At 36.7% G+C, this 21,367-nt stretch overlaps 1 protein-coding gene across 2 annotated transcripts in view; it reads left to right on the top strand.

Annotated features, from left to right (window-relative positions):
- Positions 1 to 21,085, top strand: part of LOC126276465 (heterogeneous nuclear ribonucleoprotein H-like) — a 29,096-nt gene extending 8,011 nt beyond the window's left edge. For both annotated transcript variants that reach the window (XM_049977278.1, XM_049977279.1), the window contains exons 3-9: positions 9,295 to 9,453; positions 13,208 to 13,351; positions 14,285 to 14,423; positions 17,892 to 18,067; positions 19,070 to 19,344; positions 19,421 to 19,540; positions 19,644 to 21,085. In XM_049977278.1, coding sequence (XP_049833235.1) covers positions 9,295 to 9,453; positions 13,208 to 13,351; positions 14,285 to 14,423; positions 17,892 to 18,067; positions 19,070 to 19,344; positions 19,421 to 19,540; positions 19,644 to 19,835 — 1,205 coding nt within the window. In that variant the 3' untranslated portion in view covers positions 19,836 to 21,085. The remainder of the gene's footprint in view (positions 1 to 9,294; positions 9,454 to 13,207; positions 13,352 to 14,284; positions 14,424 to 17,891; positions 18,068 to 19,069; positions 19,345 to 19,420; positions 19,541 to 19,643) is intronic.
- Positions 21,086 to 21,367: the final 282 nt, after the last annotated feature.

Raw genomic sequence — 21,367 nt, 5'->3', positions numbered from 1 at the left:
CTACAGCTGTAATTTTTCCAGGCGTATGCAGCTTTAGTGTATGGTTAAATGATGATGGTGTCCACTTTGGTCAAATAGTCCATTTGGATCTCCGGGTAGGGACTACTCAGGAGGATGTTATCAGGAGAAAGAAAACTGGCGTTCTATGGATCGGAGTGTGGAATGTCAGATGACTTGATTGGGCAGCTAGGTTAGAAAAATAAGAGGGAAATGGATAGATAAAGATGTAGTGGGATTAGTGAAGTTGGTGGTATGAGGAACAAGACTTCTGCTCAGGTGAATAAAGGGTTATAAATAAAAATTAAATAGGAGTAATGCAGGGGTAGGTTTAATAATGAATAAAAAACAGGAGAGCGGGTCAGCTGTTACGAGCAGCGCAGTGAACCCATTATTGTAGCCCAGATAGACACAAAGCCCACACCTACCACAGTAAGTAAAAGTTTATACTCCAACTAGCTGCGCAGGTGATGAAGAGATTGAAGACATGTACGGTAAAAGAAATTATTCAGTTAGTGAAGGGAGGGAAAATTAGCCATTCAATAGTAGGAAAAGTATTAAGTGTAAATGGATTGGGCATAAGGAATGAAAGAGGAAGCTGCATGGTAGAAATTTGCACAGAGCATAACTTAATCACAGCTAATACTTCGTTTAAGAATCATGAAATAAGGTTGTATACATTAAGGCGGCTTGGAGGCACTGGAAGGTTTCAGATAATTATATAATGGCAAGAAAGATACTTAGGAACCAGGTTTTAAATTATAAGACCTTCCAGGTGCAGATGTGGACTCTGACCACAATCTATTGGTTGTGAACTGTAGATTAAAACCGTGAAAAGGTAGGAATTTAAGGAGACGGGACCTGGATAAATTGAAAGAACCAGAGGTTGTAGAGTGTTTCAGAGAGTATTGGGGAACAATTGGCAGGAACAGGGGAAAGAAATAGTGTAGAAGAATGGGTAGCTGTGAGGGATGAAATGGTGAAGATAGCAGAGGATAAAGTAGGTAAAGAGATGAGGGCTAATAGAATTCTTTTGGTAACAGAAGAGATATTGAATTTAATTGATGAAAGGAGAAAACATAAAGATGCACCAAATGAAGCAGATAAAAAGGAATACAAACGTTTCAAAAATGAGATTGACAGGAAGTGCAAAATGGCTAAGCAGGGATGGCTAGAGGACAAATGCAAGGATGTAGATGCTTGTCACCAGGTGCAAGATAGGTACTGCCTACAGGAAAAATAGAGACCTTGGGAGAAAAGAGAACCACTTGTATGAATATCAAGAGCTCAAATGGAAACCCAGTTCTAACTAGGGAACCTCCCCACCGCACTTGCCTCGGTTTTAGTTATAAGTTGGCACAGTGGATAGGCCTTGAAAAACTGAACGCAGGTCGAGAAAACAGGAAGAAGTTGTGTGGAACTATGAAAATATTAAGAAAAATATACAGATTGAGTAATCCATGCGCAATGTAGGGAACATAAAGGGTAGTGTGAACTCAGGAGTGCCGTGGTCCGTTGGTTAGTGTGAGCAGCTACGGAATGAGAGGTCCTTGGTTCAATTCTTCCCTCGAGTGAAAAGTTTAGTTTTTTATTTTCAGACAATTTTGTCCATTCGTCCAATGTGAGGTAACTGCGTCGTAGTATGGGGACACTACACCTAAACAAACATCGAAACACACGTCAGTCAACTACAGTGCATGGAAACTAATGAGGCTCCCTGGCTGGAAGTTGACTGTTTGCTACTTTGGATGAGAGTGCATTAAATGCGTGAGATGTATTTCGTGGGCAATATGAATCCAGCAAATATAGCTCGCAACTTCAGTAACAAGGTCAATGAATATTTTCCGAACTGTAAGGAATCAGTTCCTTAAGGGATCGAATGGTTGTCGAACATTTGTATAATTACTTCCTACATTTGTTGATAAACAGTATGTGTGGTGATGATACCTTGCTGATTGCTGCAGGGCTGTATGTACCAGAGGATGAGATTGTTGACTATCTGTACGAAGAACACGAAGAGGAAGTACTAGGTCTTCAATCTGATGGTATTTCTTTGGGTTACATGAAGGAAATGCTCCAATACCGGGTACTGTCCAAACCAATTAAGATGCAAATATAGATTATGGGGTGAAGTAACAAATTTAAGACATTTAAAGGGATGGAGGAAAAAGCACAATTAAATATTGCAAAGAAGTGGGGAACGAGGTGGAACCTGAAGACAGAAGTTCAGTGAACTAGAATACCATTTATACAGACTGTTTATTAAAATCAGAAATGAATTAAATGCAGTGCATGATACAGGCCTACAGGTTTTTCGATTGCATTATGCTAAACAAATTGGCGTGGACTTCAAGGCTTCATTTCATTGGTTTGTCACGTTCAAAAGAAAATACAAATTTACGAGCAGGAAGATTACGAAATATGTAAGCAAGACCTACATGAATAAACTGGAAGAACTTTGAGTGTTCAAAGACGTTTGTTACAGAAACTAAAGTCAGGTTCCAACAGTATGAAGACGCATATATTATAATGACAGTTAAGACCGGTTTTAACCATGAAATGAAATTGACCCGCACATTATCGTTAGTTGGAGAAGGCGACATGGAATGTACTGCAGACCAGCTGCATGCCACTTCACACAGTTATACCATACAATATGCTCTGAAAAAAGCAGGATTTCTTTTACCTACTTTTTATTTATGTTTGCAGGGAAAAAAATGGTGTATTTGGACTGAAAGTTCAGCAAGGGGTGAATAGGGTACTTGCGCAAATGCCGAATGTCATTGTGAATTGCAGTGCATCAGGAAAAATAGGGTCAATTATCAAAGTTCAGGCACTCACACATAATCAACTTCGCTCTCCAAAATTTCAGGACATGTTCAGATTTGCTTGGACATATACAGGTTTTGACAGTCTACACACGGAAAAATTTGAAAACTATGTTTTGACAGGGCACAGGGAAAACGGTGCAACTGTGAAACTGTTGCATTCATTTGTTGCAGTTTGTGACAAACTCTTACGTTTTTATCATGTTTTTGGGAGTGATTATCACATCCACAAGAAAACCTAAATCGGGCAAGGCAAAAGTCTTTTTACTCATTCGCCAAGTGTACAAGTTAGGTGGGTTGACAGCATATTCCTGTCATGTGAGGAGCATGCCATCACCAGTGTCTTATAGAATATATCGGACTTGTTTTCCTGTGGAGGAATTGGTTGACCTATGACCTTGCAATCAAATGTTTTCGGTTCCCATTGGAGAGGCACGTCCTTTCGTCTACTAATCGCACGGTTTTGCAGTGCGGTCACAAAACACAATCTAAACTTATTACAGTGAACAGAGACATCAATGAACGAACGGACAGATCATAACGCTGCGAAAATAAAAAAAGTAAACTTTTCAATAGACGGAAGACCTGAACCAAGGACCTCTCGTTCCACAGCTGCTCATGCTAACCTTGGGACCACGGTGCTCCTGAGCTCACACTCTCCCTGATGTTGCCTATCTTGCACATGGAGTACTCAGTATGTGTATTTTGCTTATTTTTTCATAGTTCCTCACAACTTCTTCCTATTTTCTCGGTTGATCTGTGTTCAGTTTTTCAAGTCCTATCCACTGTGCCAACTAATAACTAAATCTGAGGGGGGGTGCGATGGGGAGGTTCCCTTGTAAACAAGGAAAGGAAAGCAGAAAGGTGGAAGGAGAATATAGAGGGTCTATACAAGGGTGATGTACTTCAGGGCAAATTATGGAAATGGAAGAGAGCGTAGGTGAAGATGTAATGGGAGACATGATAGAATTATTTACAGACAAATGGGAAAATTGTTAGAAGCTGACCATGGGAAGATCAGTTCGGATTCCATAGAAATGTTGGAACTCGTGAGGCAACACTAACCGTACGACTTACCTTAGAAAATACGGGAAAAGTAAACCTATGTTTTTAGCATTCGTTAACTTACAGAAAGCTTTTGACAATGTTGACTGGAATCACCAGAGACCAAGAGATGAATGCACTAAGCGGATTCGGAAGGATGTAGGGTGCAATAGTTACTTGGAGTTGAAGCAGCTTGCACAGGGTAGAGTAGTGTGGAGATGTGCATCAAACCACTCTCTGAAGACCACAACTACTGATGTAATTATAAACAGTGTCTTCTCCACTTCAGCTATCCGTATTATGTTAATATCTGTTACTAAAATTATAAAAAAATGCATTTTTATAAGTTTTTATGAATGATTTACTCAAAAGCCCCATCTGAAAACTTTTGAGAATTGACAAGATATTGTTTGGTTAATATGATAAGTCAGTGCAAATGCAGTGAGAAATTTTTTTCTGTGTAAAGTGTTAAACATTTTTCAGCATTCTGCATATTTTGCATTGCTGAATTTCTAGTGTAAAATTTGCATGTTGGCAACACTGTTTCCAGCACTCCTGTTTATAACAAATATAACTTGCACACCTACCATAATGCTTTCAGTTTGGTTTGAGTTTTCTGTTAGCTACAATGTCAGGGAGGAAATACAGTAGTGAGAGTGATGTGTGTAAAATATGAAAAACACTCAGGTAGGTGGTGTTTAAGAAGAGTGAAAAACACATCATAGTTGTTGGAAATTAGCATCACATCCACTGCTCAGGAATTGCTACAAGAGGAAATTCAGTAACAACCCACCTGATCACCATCATCTGAATGTGAAACTGAACAATACAGTACAGATGTTTATGTTCCTGTGTGTGAAGTTGATACTTTGAATTTTAGTATTTCTGCTGTATCCCCTACTATATCCCTCTTAAACATCCAACAAACATAAAAAGCACAAGAAGAAAACATATGAAAAAATGAAAGTGGAAGAAATTGTAACAAGTTTTACACAAGCAACATCTTAAAAACTTTGAGAGTGTATAATGTAGATGAACTTGGTGCATAAATTGAGGATGTTAATGACATGTGGTATTTTGAAACCTAAATACTGCTATCTCACCATCCACGTGTACTTAAAAGATAGTCATTTACACTTATACCAGGTAGCTACTCGAAGCAGCAGATGCAGAAATACTTCCTCACATTATTGACTTTCAAAAGCTCAGTCGAGAGGTTTTGGAGTATGCCTATATTCTTACTGTGGGCATCTGTTGCAATATAAGGTTGCTGTTGCTCTGGAATATTACTCAAGTGGTGACAAATATTGCAGCAAGCACAGTAATAACCATGCTGATGTTATCTGTTGGTGAAAAGATAAAAGAGAAATAGGAGTTATGCTTCTCTTATTGATCTTGTCATTTATCTCTTAATGAAAAGAACCCATATTTAAAAATTGGTTTTGCAAGTTTTTGCTCCTTACATCCAAAATGGGTAAAATGCCACCTGGTGAAGGAGGTATGCACATGTATTTGCTGCACTAATTTGAAACTCGTTTGTTATGCCATAAGCAGTGTCACATGAAAGTAATTCACAGAATTGACATGATGCTTTTGTATGTATGTCAAGAGCCACAAGATAAATGGTACTTGCAGGATGGTGCAATGTGTCCTGGTGCTGAAGTGATGACTGTTGAAGCATTACATTTTCAGGACCCTGACAATAATGTAACCTGTGCATTGTGGGAGGTTGGGAAGTTGAAGACAGTAGTGCTGGAGTAGTTTGTTACAGAGGTTAGGCATTGGTTCATGAAAGGAATACCTCACCATAATACTGGAGGATTCAGACACAGGCCACAGTTGAAGTAAAATTGGCCACATCCCAGAATAATGACACATTATTTCATTTAGATTTTGCTGAGAACTGGTATGTTGCTTTTGCAACATGAAATTCAATGTTACCACTGGCACACATCAGATATCAGTAATCACTTCCTAGGAACATCACACTCTTTTGCTATTTGCATGCTACACTGTCAACATAATTGACTTAGTATCTAGAGGCTATGCATTTCCTAGATATGTGTATGTGACTTATGGTACAGCATATCATTTTAAAAACCGCTTTCGGTTTATAGCTTGGTCAGTACTGTAGTACAGGAATTACAAAAATGGGTATTTTCAGTAACAAGTCATGGAAAGTGCATGTGATGGGATAGGTGGTCTTCGTAAACATCTTGCAACAAGAATTAATCTCCAGCATGAAGCTGTTGATGCTATAATAATGCTACTGGATTGTTACACATTGTATCAACATTAACAAATCTGAACCTCTTAACTCTAAATGAAAGTACATTAAGGGAATTCTGTTTAAAAAAAAGTGGTCTGCTTTGAAGCCTCTTGTAGGCAACGAACATTGCAAGAACGGTTCTCCACAAAAAGTAGTCTATTACTGTTTGTGAAATGCAGATATCACAGCATACCTTAGAAGACTTGGTAGTGGGCCACTTCATTTCTTGTTTGTATGACAATGGTGGGTGGCACAGATAAGTGTCTCATGAGCTGCAAGATATAACCTTTGACACCTCATGGTCCTGCTAATGCTTTCAAATGGCCATCTTGAGAGCAGTGTGCAGTTCCCATATCCCAAGTATTGCCCTTGTTGGATCCCCCTTGTCCGTGTGCAAATTCAGCTTGGTTAACAGCTTCAATGAGAAGCAGATGAAAAGCGAATTAATTCTTTTCAATGGTGCAGTGTTGATTAAGTTGTAGGCAGTTTTAACTCATGGAAAGTCATGAAGTAAAATCGTGATACAAGACAATAATTTGTGAATACTATCATAAAAGGAAAAAAGGGTATAAATATTCTAGATCTCATTTTTGTTTTAAAATGCTTTTGGAGAAAATTATGAATTGTTTTCCAATTCTCTTATGTGGTAAAGCAATTATTTTGATTCAGAAATACCAGTTTTGCATCACATTTATTTAAAATTGTTTGTCCATGATTTTTTTACCATGAAATTTTTAGAACATTTAGGATGGGGGTTTTGGAGAAAATAATTTCTAAATAACCAAAAAATTTGATTCTTTCACCTTAATGTACAAATACATTGACAGTTAGTCCTACTTTTTCTCAAGACAGTTAACATTATGTGACTTTTCATAGTTTTTTCCAAAAAAAAGGAAGAAGTTCAGAAGTGTATATGTATTACTGTCTCGTAATATTGAGAACAAAGTATTTATTGAAAATAAATACAGATCTATATCACTTTCGGCTTTTTATTTCAGTTATCCCTTTCGTTGCATTTTCACAAATACTCTTATTTAGAGAGGTCTGCAGCGTTTTAACAGGTCACCAGAAAAACAAAATATTGTGTTTTGGAGAGGTATTGTGTGGGACCTCAAGATAATTTTTTCAGTAAACTTTGATATAGTGATGTGAAACAGGCACTCTTGACCTTTATGATTTGAGGCGAAATTGTCCACAAGCACCATGGATAAGTAAGGTTAACACAAACAACAAATCACAGTTGAGATATCAGTCAATGAACTAGTTTGAAATGTCTACCAGATCTGTACCCAACAAACAGTGAAGACAGACCAAAATGACAGTGAGCACTGCTCTGACAGCTTGGCACCTTTCTGATAAATCAAACATGACGCCAGTATTGATTGCCTGTCAACAGCTAATACCACAGCGAAGAGGCTCCGTGGAAAGCTAGTTACAGCTTCGTTACTCAGCTCATACTTCCCACCAAACTGGCCACCACGCCAGGAACTGCCACATGAGATGGCGCTGTGCTCAAATAGCAATGTGTTAGTCAAACATAATACAAATACTGATATTGATACATTGTGAGAACTACCACAGCTCAACTGAACAGGTTGTTTCAAAAAGTTAAACCCACTTGTAGTAATTCTTACTTATTGCTTTAGTCTAGAACTTAGTTCACAACTTGCAGGCGGTTCATTTTGCTGTACCTGAAGCTTGCTTATTCCTTTTCCTGATTAAAACAATTTTTTGTCATATATATTACACAAAAGGCAACATTTTGCTTAGGCATCAGGGATTAACCCCACACTGATACAGGGTTCATTGTCATATACAATATAAATGGAAATATTACTTTTGTGTGCAGTTTGTGACCAATCACTTGCAGCTTGAGTAACCACTTAGACAGCTGGGTGCTTGTGGAAGAGGGTAGACAAACAACTGATGATGTGCAGTCCAGCAGTTGTCACTGTTTGTTCAAGTATGTGCGCACGCACATCCATCCATCCATAATCTGCAGCTGAGTGTCCTGTGTGGCAGGTAGTCTTTGCTGCCTGTGGACTCCTGTTGTGCTGGAGGGATGCTTTTTCTGTGGGAAGTGTGGGAATATCTTGTTATAAAATATCTGCAAAGGTGTTTGCTAGTTAGCAATATGTCTGCAAAGTGTTCAGAATATGAGCTGTTGTCTCATGTCCTATTAAATTTATTTTTGTGTTCTATGAATTATATTCAGTTAGTGAAAACACTTTCACAGGTCATTTAATCTTCCTGATAGAGGAGGAAATCTATTCAGAAGAAACCACTCATCCCATTCGAAATGAAATAGTATGCCACTTGTATCCTGATGGGAACACACTTTTAAACCTTTTGCAATGCTCCTCACATAAGATTATTTCATTTGGTAATACAATTGCCTACCTCAACATGAGCTTCACATAATTTTTTTTCCCCCATGAGATAATCTAGATACCGTTAAAACCAGATATGCTAGTGATGTGGTGTAACACTTGAATGATATTCAGAACAGAATTTCAAATCTTTTTCAGACTTCTAGTTCAGTTTTTGTGGCATTTTTAAATAGCTTCAGGCAAATGCTTATATGGTTACTTTGGGAAGGACTTTGCCAATTTCATTCCTCAGTGTGGGCTTATTCTCTGTGGCAGATGACCTCACAGTTGGTGGGATGGTAAAACCTTAGCTTTCTTCATTAGAAAGTTAGTTATTAAATGTAAGATTAGGTCTCACTAATTGCTGTGTGAAAATGTTAACTGAATGTTCATGTGACAGTCATTTAATTCTAAAGTAATTATCCTTATCAAAATGTTTATTTTCCACACTGCAATACCTTCTTAATTTTGGTTTCCTGTGGTTTCTTAAGTACCATTGTAAGTATGTGCATATGTGGTTCCTTCAGGAAGGCCATGACACACTGTGGTTGTATACTAATTAAACCTTTTCATTTATATTTACATCTGTATGTATGAGTTAACGTTTTCTGTGGTATTAAGTTTACAAATTTTATATCATTGTAAATGTGTTACGTAAATGAATAAATTTTACACTATATTAAGAAGAGGGTCACCTTATCTGGCAGTTGTAACATGTGGTGGTTTCAAATAAGTCTTTTTGTAGAAATTTTGTTGTTAGTACTAGAGAAGGAAAAAATTGTTTCAGATGATTGTCGTATCAAAGACGGCAAGCTTGGAATACACATGACAATGTCCAGGGAAGGGCGCCCGAGTGGTGAGGCATATGTGGAGATGGAAAGTGATGAGGACATAGAGAAGGCTTGCAAAAAGGACAGAGATCACATTGGACACAGATATATAGAAGGTAAGAACATTTTTATGAGCTAATAAACAAGGGTTCTAATGAAAATATTATTGAGGGGAAACTTGTAGAAAAGTGTAATGATCTTGCGTCTGAACTTTCCATCTACTCATAAGATCTTTAAATATTTATTGTTCTGCATTTGAAGACTTCTCATTTTTGCAATGTTATTACTCCTGTAATGTTATAACAGAGTGTAGAGTAAGAAAGAAAACATAATTGTCATGTCTTAACCAGATAAACAGTTTAATTTAAACAATATGTGCAGAAGCTGTTTTCTTGTTGGGGTAGGTGACGAGTTAAGAAATCAGGTTCTCGAGGGGTTTGGTCGGTTTCCTCCTGACTGTGTACTTGGGTTTGCTTGATGCAAGTGTGTGAATCATACATGAACATGTTACCTTACTGATCTGCATTTGAATTTAGTGTGCAACTTCATTGCTATGGGAGATCTCAGTACAATGTTTGGGAGATCTCAGTACAATGTTGATCTAATTACTTGTAATTGAGGTAATGGTATGTGTTCGGTTACCAGTCCATGTGGGATGTACAGTTACACCTATTTTTTAACATTTTCTGGGAACCAAAATATTTTTTATTAAATGGGGTATCCTAAACAGGACATACGGTTTACCTCTAATATGCTAATGAAATAACATAATCAGTTAGGATTCTTAAGTTTATGCTGCACACTTCCCATTATAATGGGCAGAAGTAACACATAAATTAACTTTCCTTAAATATTATTAATCGTTTTAATTTTAAAAAGTAGGGAAGTGCAGTTCATTTTTTTCTTGCCAGTGTAAAAAACTTGGTGTTATTGTTCTGTTTGATATTCGCTAGAACTAACTCGTCTACACTGAATGAGGAAAATTAGTTTCTAACAGTGGCAACAAAACTTGTTAAATTAAACCATCTCCCCTACATGCTACCAGCCCTGCTTCATTCTTTATTGAAGCCTTGGTCATCCCTTTGATGTGCCAAACTCAGTATGTCACCACCACAACGGTGTGCGGAAAAGTCACACTTGCTGGTATACCTACCTACCTGTAACGGTGGGGGAAATCTCTGGCAGCTGATACTGACCAACAGCCAGCAGGGTTAAACAGCATGTTGGTATACCTCTCCAGGCAGCAACGAACATTCACAGCCTGTCAAATATTCATTCTTACTGCCACCTTTCTTTCAATGAATGAAGTTAACTTCTGCACAGCAGCTATTCCATATTCGACTTCCATGGAATGAATTATGCCAAGATCGAGAGGATCACTGGGAGTTCAGATGTTTTCTGTTATTAGTGGCTTCAGATTTCACTGTTGTCACTATTAACACATAAGGCCATCACTTTTTTTCTTACCCCCCGGACCCCCCATGATACTTTCTCCTCTTAACTGTATGAGTGTTTTTGAGGGGGAAAACTAGAACCTGCTTCCATCAGGCATGAAGAAATATTTCTGGGCTTGTGTTATTAGTCATGACAAAGTATTTGCCTTTCACTGTTAAATACTTCCCAATTCTACTTCCATCACTTAAATTTTGGTAATGGTGATTACAACATTTGGATTTATTGAAGGTTTCAGGAATCTTCATGAACATTGGGTACAGAATGTTTAATATTCCAATGTCGAGGGGGTGGGGGGTAGTGGAGAGATGGGTGGCTGCATACGTGTTTCAGTATAGCTTGTTAATTATGCCTTATTTACTGCGCAAAGGTGATGGTGGCCAATTGTATTTTGTTGCCAGGTTGAATAGTTTAACATTAGGGCTGCCATCACAAACATTTGTCAGCTTCTACTGAACTGTTAAGTTTTTTAGGACAGAAAGGTCAATATCAGTCTTAACATAATTATTATTGCACATCAAGATTTCAGAAAACAATGAAACTGCCATCAGTGCATATTTAGTCCACGTGACTACCTATAATGCACTGATGACTGCTGTGCTGTTCACTGAACTCATCTGCATTAAAAAGACAGTATGCTGACCTTTTTGTCCTGTGTTACCTCAAGTTTGTGGGGTACAATCATTCCTATGGAATCAGACATGTTCAAGCTTTCTTCTTTGGCTGGCCATTACTACATAAAACTTCCACAGTGTAGAATTCACCACAATATAATACAATTAGTGTGGGCATAATGGTAACATTTTCTGTGACTGCGAAGGAACAGGGAAGGGGGATCCATTAACGTACTGGAAGTACCCTCTGCCATGCGCTGGTAGATAGGTTCGGAAGTATGATTTAGATATAAATGATAGTTTCACTTGGACTGACTGAAGGAATTCCTTAACAGCAGATCACTTAGTGCAGATGAAATTTTTGTTAATTGACGAAAATGGGATGTTTGGGAGATTTCTAGGTCATACTTTTAAAGAGTTCCTTGGTTGAACTTTCTCGTAAAAATCAGTGAACTATTTGGTCATTGTGATTTTTAGAGTTCTCTAAAAGATGTCGTGACAGGAAATTGCACTATGAAAATGTGCAAATAAAAATGGTAGTGTCAGTAGGAATGTTTCAGGTGGAAATCCCACTCATAGAGATGCTATTGGGTTGAAACTGAATGTCGCTCTTCTAGGAAGTGTAATTAAAATTCAATAGGAGAGGTGAAATTGGTCATATGGGAGTGTTCTGTGGGATGCATAGCTTTTTGACATTTCTACTTCCTTGAAAGCTGGTGTAGTGATTTAGTGGGACTAATAGATAACACTTAAACTCCAGAAAAATTACTGTTAAAGTTTCTTTTGTGAGTGGTAAGTAAAAGAAATACTACACACACCTCATTGTGCCTTAGTAAAACGATGGATGTTTGTTTTGTAGCATTCCTCTGTGTGTGATACCTTGTAAAGCTGAAAACAAGCTACTTGAAGGCTTTAGTTAGAGAACAGAATTTGGCCAAATGGTTTCTATTCACGTGACTGGACATCTTTTCATCATGTGACTTGCCTGAGAGGCTTAAGTCCTTTCAATTGGAAATAGCAAGCAATTAATTGGAAATGATGATAAACATTAAAATCTTGTCCAGTGGCTATACTGGGATCTTATTGGAGTGTACTTTACAGTATTTGTCAATCAGAAATACAAAAAATTATCGTTGCTTCATTGAGTAAAGCAGTGGTGATAAATGATGCCCCCTACCCTCCCTTCCCTCTTCCCCTCATTTAGTGTTGGGTTAGTCAGTAGAATGTTAAATTCTCATGTGATTGAAGTTCATTGAAGTGCCTCACACAAGCAGCACTGTTGAATGTTCATTGGAAGCAACATTTCAGTATGTTACAAACCTTTTCAGGCAAGTTGAATCACAGTAACTGTTGTTTCCTCCAGATTATTTCAAGCAAGTGTTTAAAGTTTCCTTTGGGAAATATAAAGACCAAACTGCCTCTCCTGCAGGCTGAACTCCCATGCCATCTTTGACGACGACAGGTGATGTCAGAAATCCAACCTTTCTTGATATTTTCATGAGCATATAGTATAACAGGGCTCATAAATTTTCTGTTCCCTGTTTCTTTTTTTACATGATTTTTAAAGCTTTGCAAGTGAACAGTTAATTCAGGAATAAATTCACAGTAACAGTTAATTTTTACTTTTGGAGGCATTCTCTCCCTTCGAAAGTTACAGTAGTTACGAAATAGTATCATAACTTTTTCATGTTATCATTTTATACCAAATTTTAGGAGAATAGTTAAATCATCAAAAATGCTGTTACAGAGGTGAAGTACAGTGTGTTTGCAAAGTAATTATAATGAAATATTACCCTTTTTACAGTGTTTAAAGTTAAGCGGTCAGAGATGGAGTGGGTTGTAAAACGCAGTGGACTAAATTTGGAAAATGCTATGGATGATGGTTGTGTTAGACTTCGTGGCCTACCATTTGGCTGCTCTAAGGAGGAAATAGCTCAATTTTTCTCAGGTATGACTTAATTTAGTAGTAGCTTGTTTTTGAAATTATTTGTGTTCATATTTATTAAGATAATTTGTGGTTTTAGTAATCACTGTAATCTTCTAGAGAAGTGTGCTCACCGATTGCGTAATTTTGATTGCCTCGAAAATTGAATGTTAGTTGGCTTAATTATGAAGGACAAATCTTTTGAGTGTTTTATTTTGACAGTATTGTATTCTTTGTTTTAAGCTTGTTGGGGTTGTTTGCAAAGATTTGTTTTTAAAGCAGTGACTCGCAGATGAAGGTGGCACTCATTAACATTTTATGAATCTACAGACTGTGGAATCTGAATATTATATTTTTCCTCTCTCTACTTCAGTTGTAAGGCCTAGTTGTACTTCCTTTATTACTCTTCCTTCATCCAGTCCTTGCTTCTTTTCCTGTTTCTTATCTTCGAATGTAAATTTGACACATGAAAACAGATTGCTATTAATTGGTTGAAGAGATGTATTGAAGTACTCGGTGTTAGATATGTGGCAAGTGGCACAGATAAGTAACTGTCTGTATGAGCAACAGTAGGATCATATTTTCCCGAAGTTCCTCACAATTGTTACTCTTGTGCATATGTTCTGAATACTGAAGTTCAAAGAAATATTTTTGTAGAGCCTCTGCACATAAATTTCACATAATAGCATATTCAACTGAAGTGAAAAAGTTATTGTGTAACATTTTGGTTAAAAGTAGTATGATAAGAGCCTTCTTACAATGATAAGTGATCATGGGTAATGTGTATAAAATTTGTGCTACAGGAACTTCAGAATGTATGATACACTGTTTGAAATATTGCTTAAAATAAAATCTTTGCAAGTGCCCCTTTTATTTCTGAATAATGTTTTATTGCTAAAGGTTTTACATGCTTTTGTTGTGTGTTGATTCTGGGCATATTGTTTATTGGTTGGGTAGGGTTGGAGATAGTACCCAACGGGATATCCCTACCGACTGACTTCACGGGAAGGAGTACTGGGGAGGCTTACGTACAGTTTGTTAACAAAGAAGTGGCAGAGAAAGCTCTGCAGAAACACAAGGATAAAATAGGACACAGGTGGGGAACGTGTGCAATGCAATGGAAGGGAGGGCTGGGTGGGCTGAACCCCAACCTCCTATTCTATGGTATACAGTATCACTCTTTTAATCTTTAATTCATTTACTTATTTCATAACTGGGATTTATTTCCAAAAGTCAAACTGTAAGGATCTGAAATTACTGAGTAAGTACTTGTCACCAATATCATATTAAGCAATGTAATCCTTCCTAAGGCTTCTTCTTGTGCAGTAGGCAGTAATTTCAGATCCTTACTAGATGTAAATTCCAGGTATAGTTTTATATGCAGGTAAGGTAAAGTTGTGAATACCTACTGGCTCAAATGAAATATTTTTTTAACATTACTTGAATCTGGAATCTGTTGTAATTTATTACTTGTTGATTATGTATTTTAGAATTTTCTTGTAATTTAACAAGTGGTATTTTTCAGTATGCAATGTAATTAGAAAACATTCAAACTATAGTCCACACATCACACACTACTTCATTAATGATATGTTTCAGAATTTAATCCAGTTTTGCACATTAAAAACCATTCATATTGTCATATGCTTGTATCATTTCATTTACATTTTTATAGCGAAAACACAATTATGTTTGCAATGTCTCATTCTCTTATACTTCAAAGTGTCTTAACATTGTGAACCCCCATGTTTTTACTGTTGTCACTCACATAAGCATTTGCGACTTATTATTGTAGCTAATAATGTACGTAATAATCCGTCTTTGGCTTCATGCTGCATGCTTATATTCTTGCAGATGCCACCCTATGCACAATTATCATTTGTTACAGTCTTGCTCACAGCTGTAGTTGTGTAAAAATGTCCTAAGCTTTCCAAAATTGAAATACTCCAGAAACTGTCTGTTTCAAATAATTCACATTTTCAGTATTTCCAGTGAATTTAGCTTCCAATAATATTGGTACAGTGCACAGAATACACTAAAGCTGTTACGCTTGAAGTGCCTTAGGTTATCCTGATGCATTGACACTAAGGCAGTGGGTCACAGATCATAAGGAAATTCTTAATGTGTATGTGATGAATTTAAAACCACATACTTTGGTTTTCTAACATTCATTATCCCTTTGTATACAGGAACTAATTAGTCAGTGCCTTTGTGCAAAACAACTTGTGGCTGTAACTTAATGGTGCTGTGAAACAACCCTGTAAATTTTTGGTGTGCTGTTATTTAACAGTATTATTTATTGCAGTAATGCTGATATTTAAATGTTGTTTTACTTAAGTGTAATTGCAGTTCACCATACTAGATGTCTCTACCAAAGTGGATCGTGTGGATCTTAGTTATGAATGTTGTCCACAAAGTGGGTTGCACCTGTAGTAAATTTCATGTTGCGTTGAACACTGGAATAATTCTGCGTCTTAAAGCTGCTTGGTCACCTATGCGACACCTTTATCTTGTTTTGTTGTTACAGTAAACATTTGGTAAAGTTTCACTTTGTCACATGTGGATGATACACATACGCGACTTTGCCATTTCGTACTTTTGTTTATTCCTCGCGTTTTAAGCAAATGGCTGTGTCATTTCAACACAATTTTGTATTTCAGTGTTCTGTGCAAATTATATTGGCTGACACATAGTAGTATTTTGAAAATATGAGTGTAATTTGTCTTTATTTCATGCACTACATACTGGCTAGAGATACAAGAAGTAGGAAAATTGCACTGTGCCTTACAGGATAAAGCAGGATTGTGGACTCTGTAGTTATGCTCACATTTGGAGGTGGATTAGAAATTTGTGCTGAAATCGTGGCCTCTATTAGTTTAAAACAGTGAATTATTGTGAACAGTGAAGTGAACAGGCTGTTTTAAAATTACTGAATAAAAGACTTTGGTGGTTGCTTTCTGGGCATGGCTTCTGTAGTGTGTATTTGTGCCAGATTGTGTACTTTCCATTACAGAAACTAAAATTGCAAGTTATATTGTGGAAAGCTGTATTCTGAAAAATGCAAGGGACCACCATGTGACACTCGTACAGTCGATATTCCAAGTCAGCAGAATAGGCGGTGGTCAGTCCCATAGAATTTACGATGATTTGAGGTAATAATTGTGAGAAGAAATACAGAGGGTTTTAAATATTGCCCAGCATTTGTACACAAGTGTTTTTATTAGTGTAAAATCCATAATGTTTAAATTTACTTTGGAGCCGCTGTGTTACGTAACAGTTTTGCATGGAAAAATTTTTGCAGGTAGAACCTTTTTTAAACCATTGCTAAACCATTGTTGTGTTATTGACTAGGCTTCACTTAGTGTTGAATGTTTCTTGTCCAGGTTGTTAAGCTCCTTACCTGCAAATGTTTAATATTAAATACCAAGTGTTTTTATAATTTTTAAAAATTGTAAAGAAGTGGCTAAGGAAGGAATTTCTCAGATTTCAAACTGAAACATGGTAATAATTCTTGGAACGTAATTGCCAGCTTTTCCTGCTTCACATTTGCATATTGAGGATTTTTGTTTGCCAGTAACCCCTTTTCTACTTGGGCACATTCCTGTTTACATCCAGTTGTGTAAGGCATGCTGTAGTTTTCCTGCTGATTAAGATCCCACTATGTAGATGCAAAAATGCTCTGGTATTAAATGCATAAGGCAGTTAATATGTACAGATGTTAATATTAAGAAATAGGCTTAATTTTGGTGTTTCATTAAATTTTGTAAAAAGTAGACACTACACTGTTGAATGAATTGAAACTCTAATGTGGAATGTTGGTAGAAATTCATTACTTTTAAGATGAATCACCAGAGGGACACACCCAAGGGTTCCTTATGGGCCAGTTGGGGGTGGGGCCATGCAAGACAATGGATCCAAGTGATGAATGGGCGGGAGCTGAGCTCGTGAGGCCAAATTTTTGGTGTACAAAGTGATGATTCTGTTAATAACATCAGCTTAATGTACTACGTAAGTAACTTTTGGAAAATATGTAAGCAAAACTTAGGACAACTTGACCCAAAAAATTGGCCTCTGTTTTGAGCTAATCATCAGGCTCTGTTAAAGGTGGGTGGAATTTACTTTGAGTGTATCTAAGTGTGAAATAAAGCATTTGGATTATAAGCTGTTGAAAACTGCAGTGATTTTACAACTTCATTATTCATTTAGCCAGATCACAGTTGTATAGTTGTTCAGCTGAGTTTAGATAGTTGGTTTTGAATGAAGCTTATTTCATTCTGGACCATTTCCTGGTAGTTTTTTTTTTGCAGTATACTTGAAATGAGTAGATGTCAGTTTTAAAGAATAAAAGGAACACTTCGTGTAAGTTCCTTGAAGAAACAGACGTCCATTGTAAACAGTGTGTAGAAGAATTGAGTTGGATACTGCGAGTATACGTATTTTTTCTTAGGGTGTTAGTAGGTACACAGTAAGATAGCACAAATAACCAAATACTTATTTTTTTCTCATTTTTATGATTTCCTTTGTTTCTGAATGTCGTCTCATCCTTCAAATCTGTTACACGCAGGTACATAGAAATATTCCGCAGCAGCCTTTCTGAAGTGCGTGCCGCTATTGGCCCAAAAATGCGTCCTTTAGGACCAGGAGGTTTCAACCAGCGTCCAGCTCCTTACGATCGTGGTGATAGATTTGGTGGCATAAATCGCTATAATAATATGGGTAGAGGATCTCGGAGTTTCAAAGGTAATCATTTGTTCTTGTTTAGCTTTTTAGCTGCATGTGTTAGTTGGTTTTGGCAGTTAAATTAGATAGTGCATTGTTATTTTTTAAAATGGTAAAGAACAGAAAATTTGTAAAATTATAGTTATCTAAACAAGATTCAGCTTTTGGTAACACATGCCATTCATTGTTCACGTACATTTATTAGCATAAAATATGTTCACTTTGAATCTCTAATGTGTTTATTAGAAACCTTGTTGCATATCTGTGTGAAAACTGCTGATTCTTTCCTAATTATGTTAGGATTGCTGTTTTGTGTGCCTAAATTTCTTCCAATAGATGTAACATCTGATTACTACTTCCTTCTTAAGTGATTTAGTTAAGACTTGTTTGTATTTAATGTATGTCAGTCAGTGATGCAACCATAAATATCTAAAGTGGACTAAACATTTGTTTTGCTCATTCTTTTTTTGTTGTAAATTGTCAAATGTGAAAATTACATTTCGTTGCTTTGGTTTGAATTTATTGAATCACTGTCGGGGATTTGTCACAATTCTACTTTCAGTCAAATGTGAAAACTTGCATCATCTTTCATGCTGACAACTTCAATGTTCTTATCATATATGCGGAAATCTTTTGGGTATTAGCACTCTGCATTTCTCACATTTGCTGTACGTTTTGTGGCATGTATTCACCTTCATTAATTTGATTAGTGGTTACCACCAGATATTACTTTTTGATCTTGTTACCAATAGTACAAATTGTATTGGGATTGATTGTTGCAGGCACCACAATACATAATTACTTGTTTCATTGTGTAGTTGAACAAGAAAATTACTTCAATACAGTTTTATATTTTATCAAAAAGTCATCAGATTTCAAACCACAAATCAAACCAAATTTTTCCAGTATGAAAAAATAAGATCTGGCCATCAGACAGAAATGTTATTGCAGAGTTGCTGATTATTTGTTTTTAGTTGTAGATGGAGAATTGTTGTGCAGTCATGCTTTTTTTTTGCATTATAGGTGGTTTTGGTGACTTCGATGATGGTCCAAGTCCATGGGGCATGAATTCATCATGGGGTGGGAGTGGAGGACCTGGAATGAGAGGTAACATGGGTGGTCGTGGTAGCAGTAGCTTCAACATGAGTATGAATTCAGGTGGATTTGGCAACATGGGTATGGGACGTGGAGGACGTTCTGGTGGAGGTGGAAACTGGAATGGTGGTGGAGGTGGTGGTGGCCACTGTATACACATGAGAGGTCTGCCATTCCGTGCAACACAGGCTGATATTGCTGATGTAAGTAATTACTCTTATTGTGTTCTAACTTGTTCTGTTGTAGGCCTGTGTACTGAAATGGCTCTTTTTCTATAAGTTTTTCAGGCCAGTTGTACCAGTCAATATTAGGCTCCTATACGACAACAGTGGCCGTGCGTCAGGAGAAGCAGATGTTGAATTTGCAACACATGATGAAGCATTAAAAGCAATGTCAAAGGTAAATTTTTGTGCTAAACACTAACTTTCCTAGGTATATACAATGTAATTTGATAGTCAAAAACTCATTACTTTGGTTGTTATGAATTATGATGTTTGTATAGGACAAAGGACACATGCAACATCGTTACATTGAACTGTTCCTGAATTCTTCACCTGGTGGTTCTGGAGGTATGGGAGGAGGCAACTTTGGAATGGGAGGAGGTGGATTTGGCGGCGGCGGATTTGGCGGAGGTGGTGGTGGCGGAGGTGGTGGTGGAGGATTTGGAGGAGGCAGATCAAAGTTTCGTTTTTAAATACTTTCCACTTCTATTACATTGGTTCTCAATGGAGAATTTCTCAGTTTCACATGTTGTGAGAGACTTTAAGGTCAGACACTTCTTTCTGTTATTGCTACTGTTTTGAGTCAATGTTCTCTTCAGTGCACTTTGAAGTTTAGTCCACTTTAGTTGTGGTTGAATTAGTTTGTGCTGTATAAGTTTAGCTGTAAGCCAGTAAAATTAGTGGTGCAACACTAGTGTTTGTTACTTTGGCACAAAGTTTGGTACTACACGCAACACAAATTGTTAAATTGTACATTCCATCTGTAAAACAGCCATAAATTGAAGTCTGTTAACTGTAATGTCTTCAGTGTACTGAGACTGAATGGTCAGTAGTAGATACTGTGGATGTGTATTAGGGAATCTGAAAATTGATGTTTGTGTAGTTATTGTTAATTACTTCACTCGTAACACACAGTGAGAAAGTAGATAAGCAAGGAATTGGAGGCTGGTAATGATTTACATTGTATGTGGCACGATACCTACTATTGTAGCCATTGACATTCAGTAGATCAGACAGGTTGGGTGAGTATTTCAAACTGGATCATAACTACTTCAGAAGTGGCGAAGGCTATGGAAAAAAGATTAAATAGCAACTTCACATGTACTGAAGATACAATAAAGACTGTTAAAGATTTTTATTTTGTTCATTGACATTTTTATTGCTGTAATATTGAGTAGCAAACATTAAATGTAATTGGCATATTTACACAAAATTGTACTCATTTCTGGCTTTGTTTCCAATTCTTGGAAACTTTGACTTTAGGCAGGAAGTACCTGATGAATTAAGTTCAAAATAAGTGATCAGTGAATTTTATGCATAATGTCAATGTATGTTCAGTTTAGAGTGGAATGCATGAGACAGTATACTGTGAACTAAATTCTGGTACTCATTAGCAAAATTATTGGTACACTTGTAGAAAATAACAGTTTGTGATAAAATCATAATTAGCTAGCTTTAGTAAAATTAGGAGCTTAAGTATAATTTAGGTTATGTTTTAGTGAAAGTGAAGAAAGGCTTTTAAAACAAGCACTTTTAATAAGACATATGCTTTACTTGTTTCAAAGCATTGAGAATTTGTAATTAGTTTGTTACTTGAAGAAACCTCTCGGATAATTATTCAGGCCAGGAGAAAATTATCGAAGTCTAATGTTTATTGATTGAACGAATGAACAAACTTGTACAACAGTTTCATTTCAATAAAATAAATTTTGTATTTTTTTTAGCTCTCAGTTTAATGTACTTTATTATGAGAATAGTTCTTCATTGCCCAAAAGTACATAATCATTTGGATCCATAAAAAGTACAAGGTATCTGTGATTCAATAGTCTTACTGGGCTTTGGTGTGAATTCAGTGATGTTATGCTTTGAAATGTTAGCACAATATTTTTTGCAAATACAAATTTGCATGTCATTGTTGTCTAGGAGACAGCAAGGGATATGTTCCTGTGTAAACCCACATTATATGCAGAAGAGTCTGGTTACTGACACATCTAAAAATTATACT

This window comes from Schistocerca gregaria, chromosome 1 (genome assembly GCF_023897955.1).
Source record: "Schistocerca gregaria isolate iqSchGreg1 chromosome 1, iqSchGreg1.2, whole genome shotgun sequence".
NCBI lineage: Eukaryota > Metazoa > Arthropoda > Insecta > Orthoptera > Acrididae > Schistocerca > Schistocerca gregaria.
The sequence above is the reverse complement of the archived record's forward strand: the minus strand, read 5'-3'. Positions and strand labels throughout refer to the sequence as shown.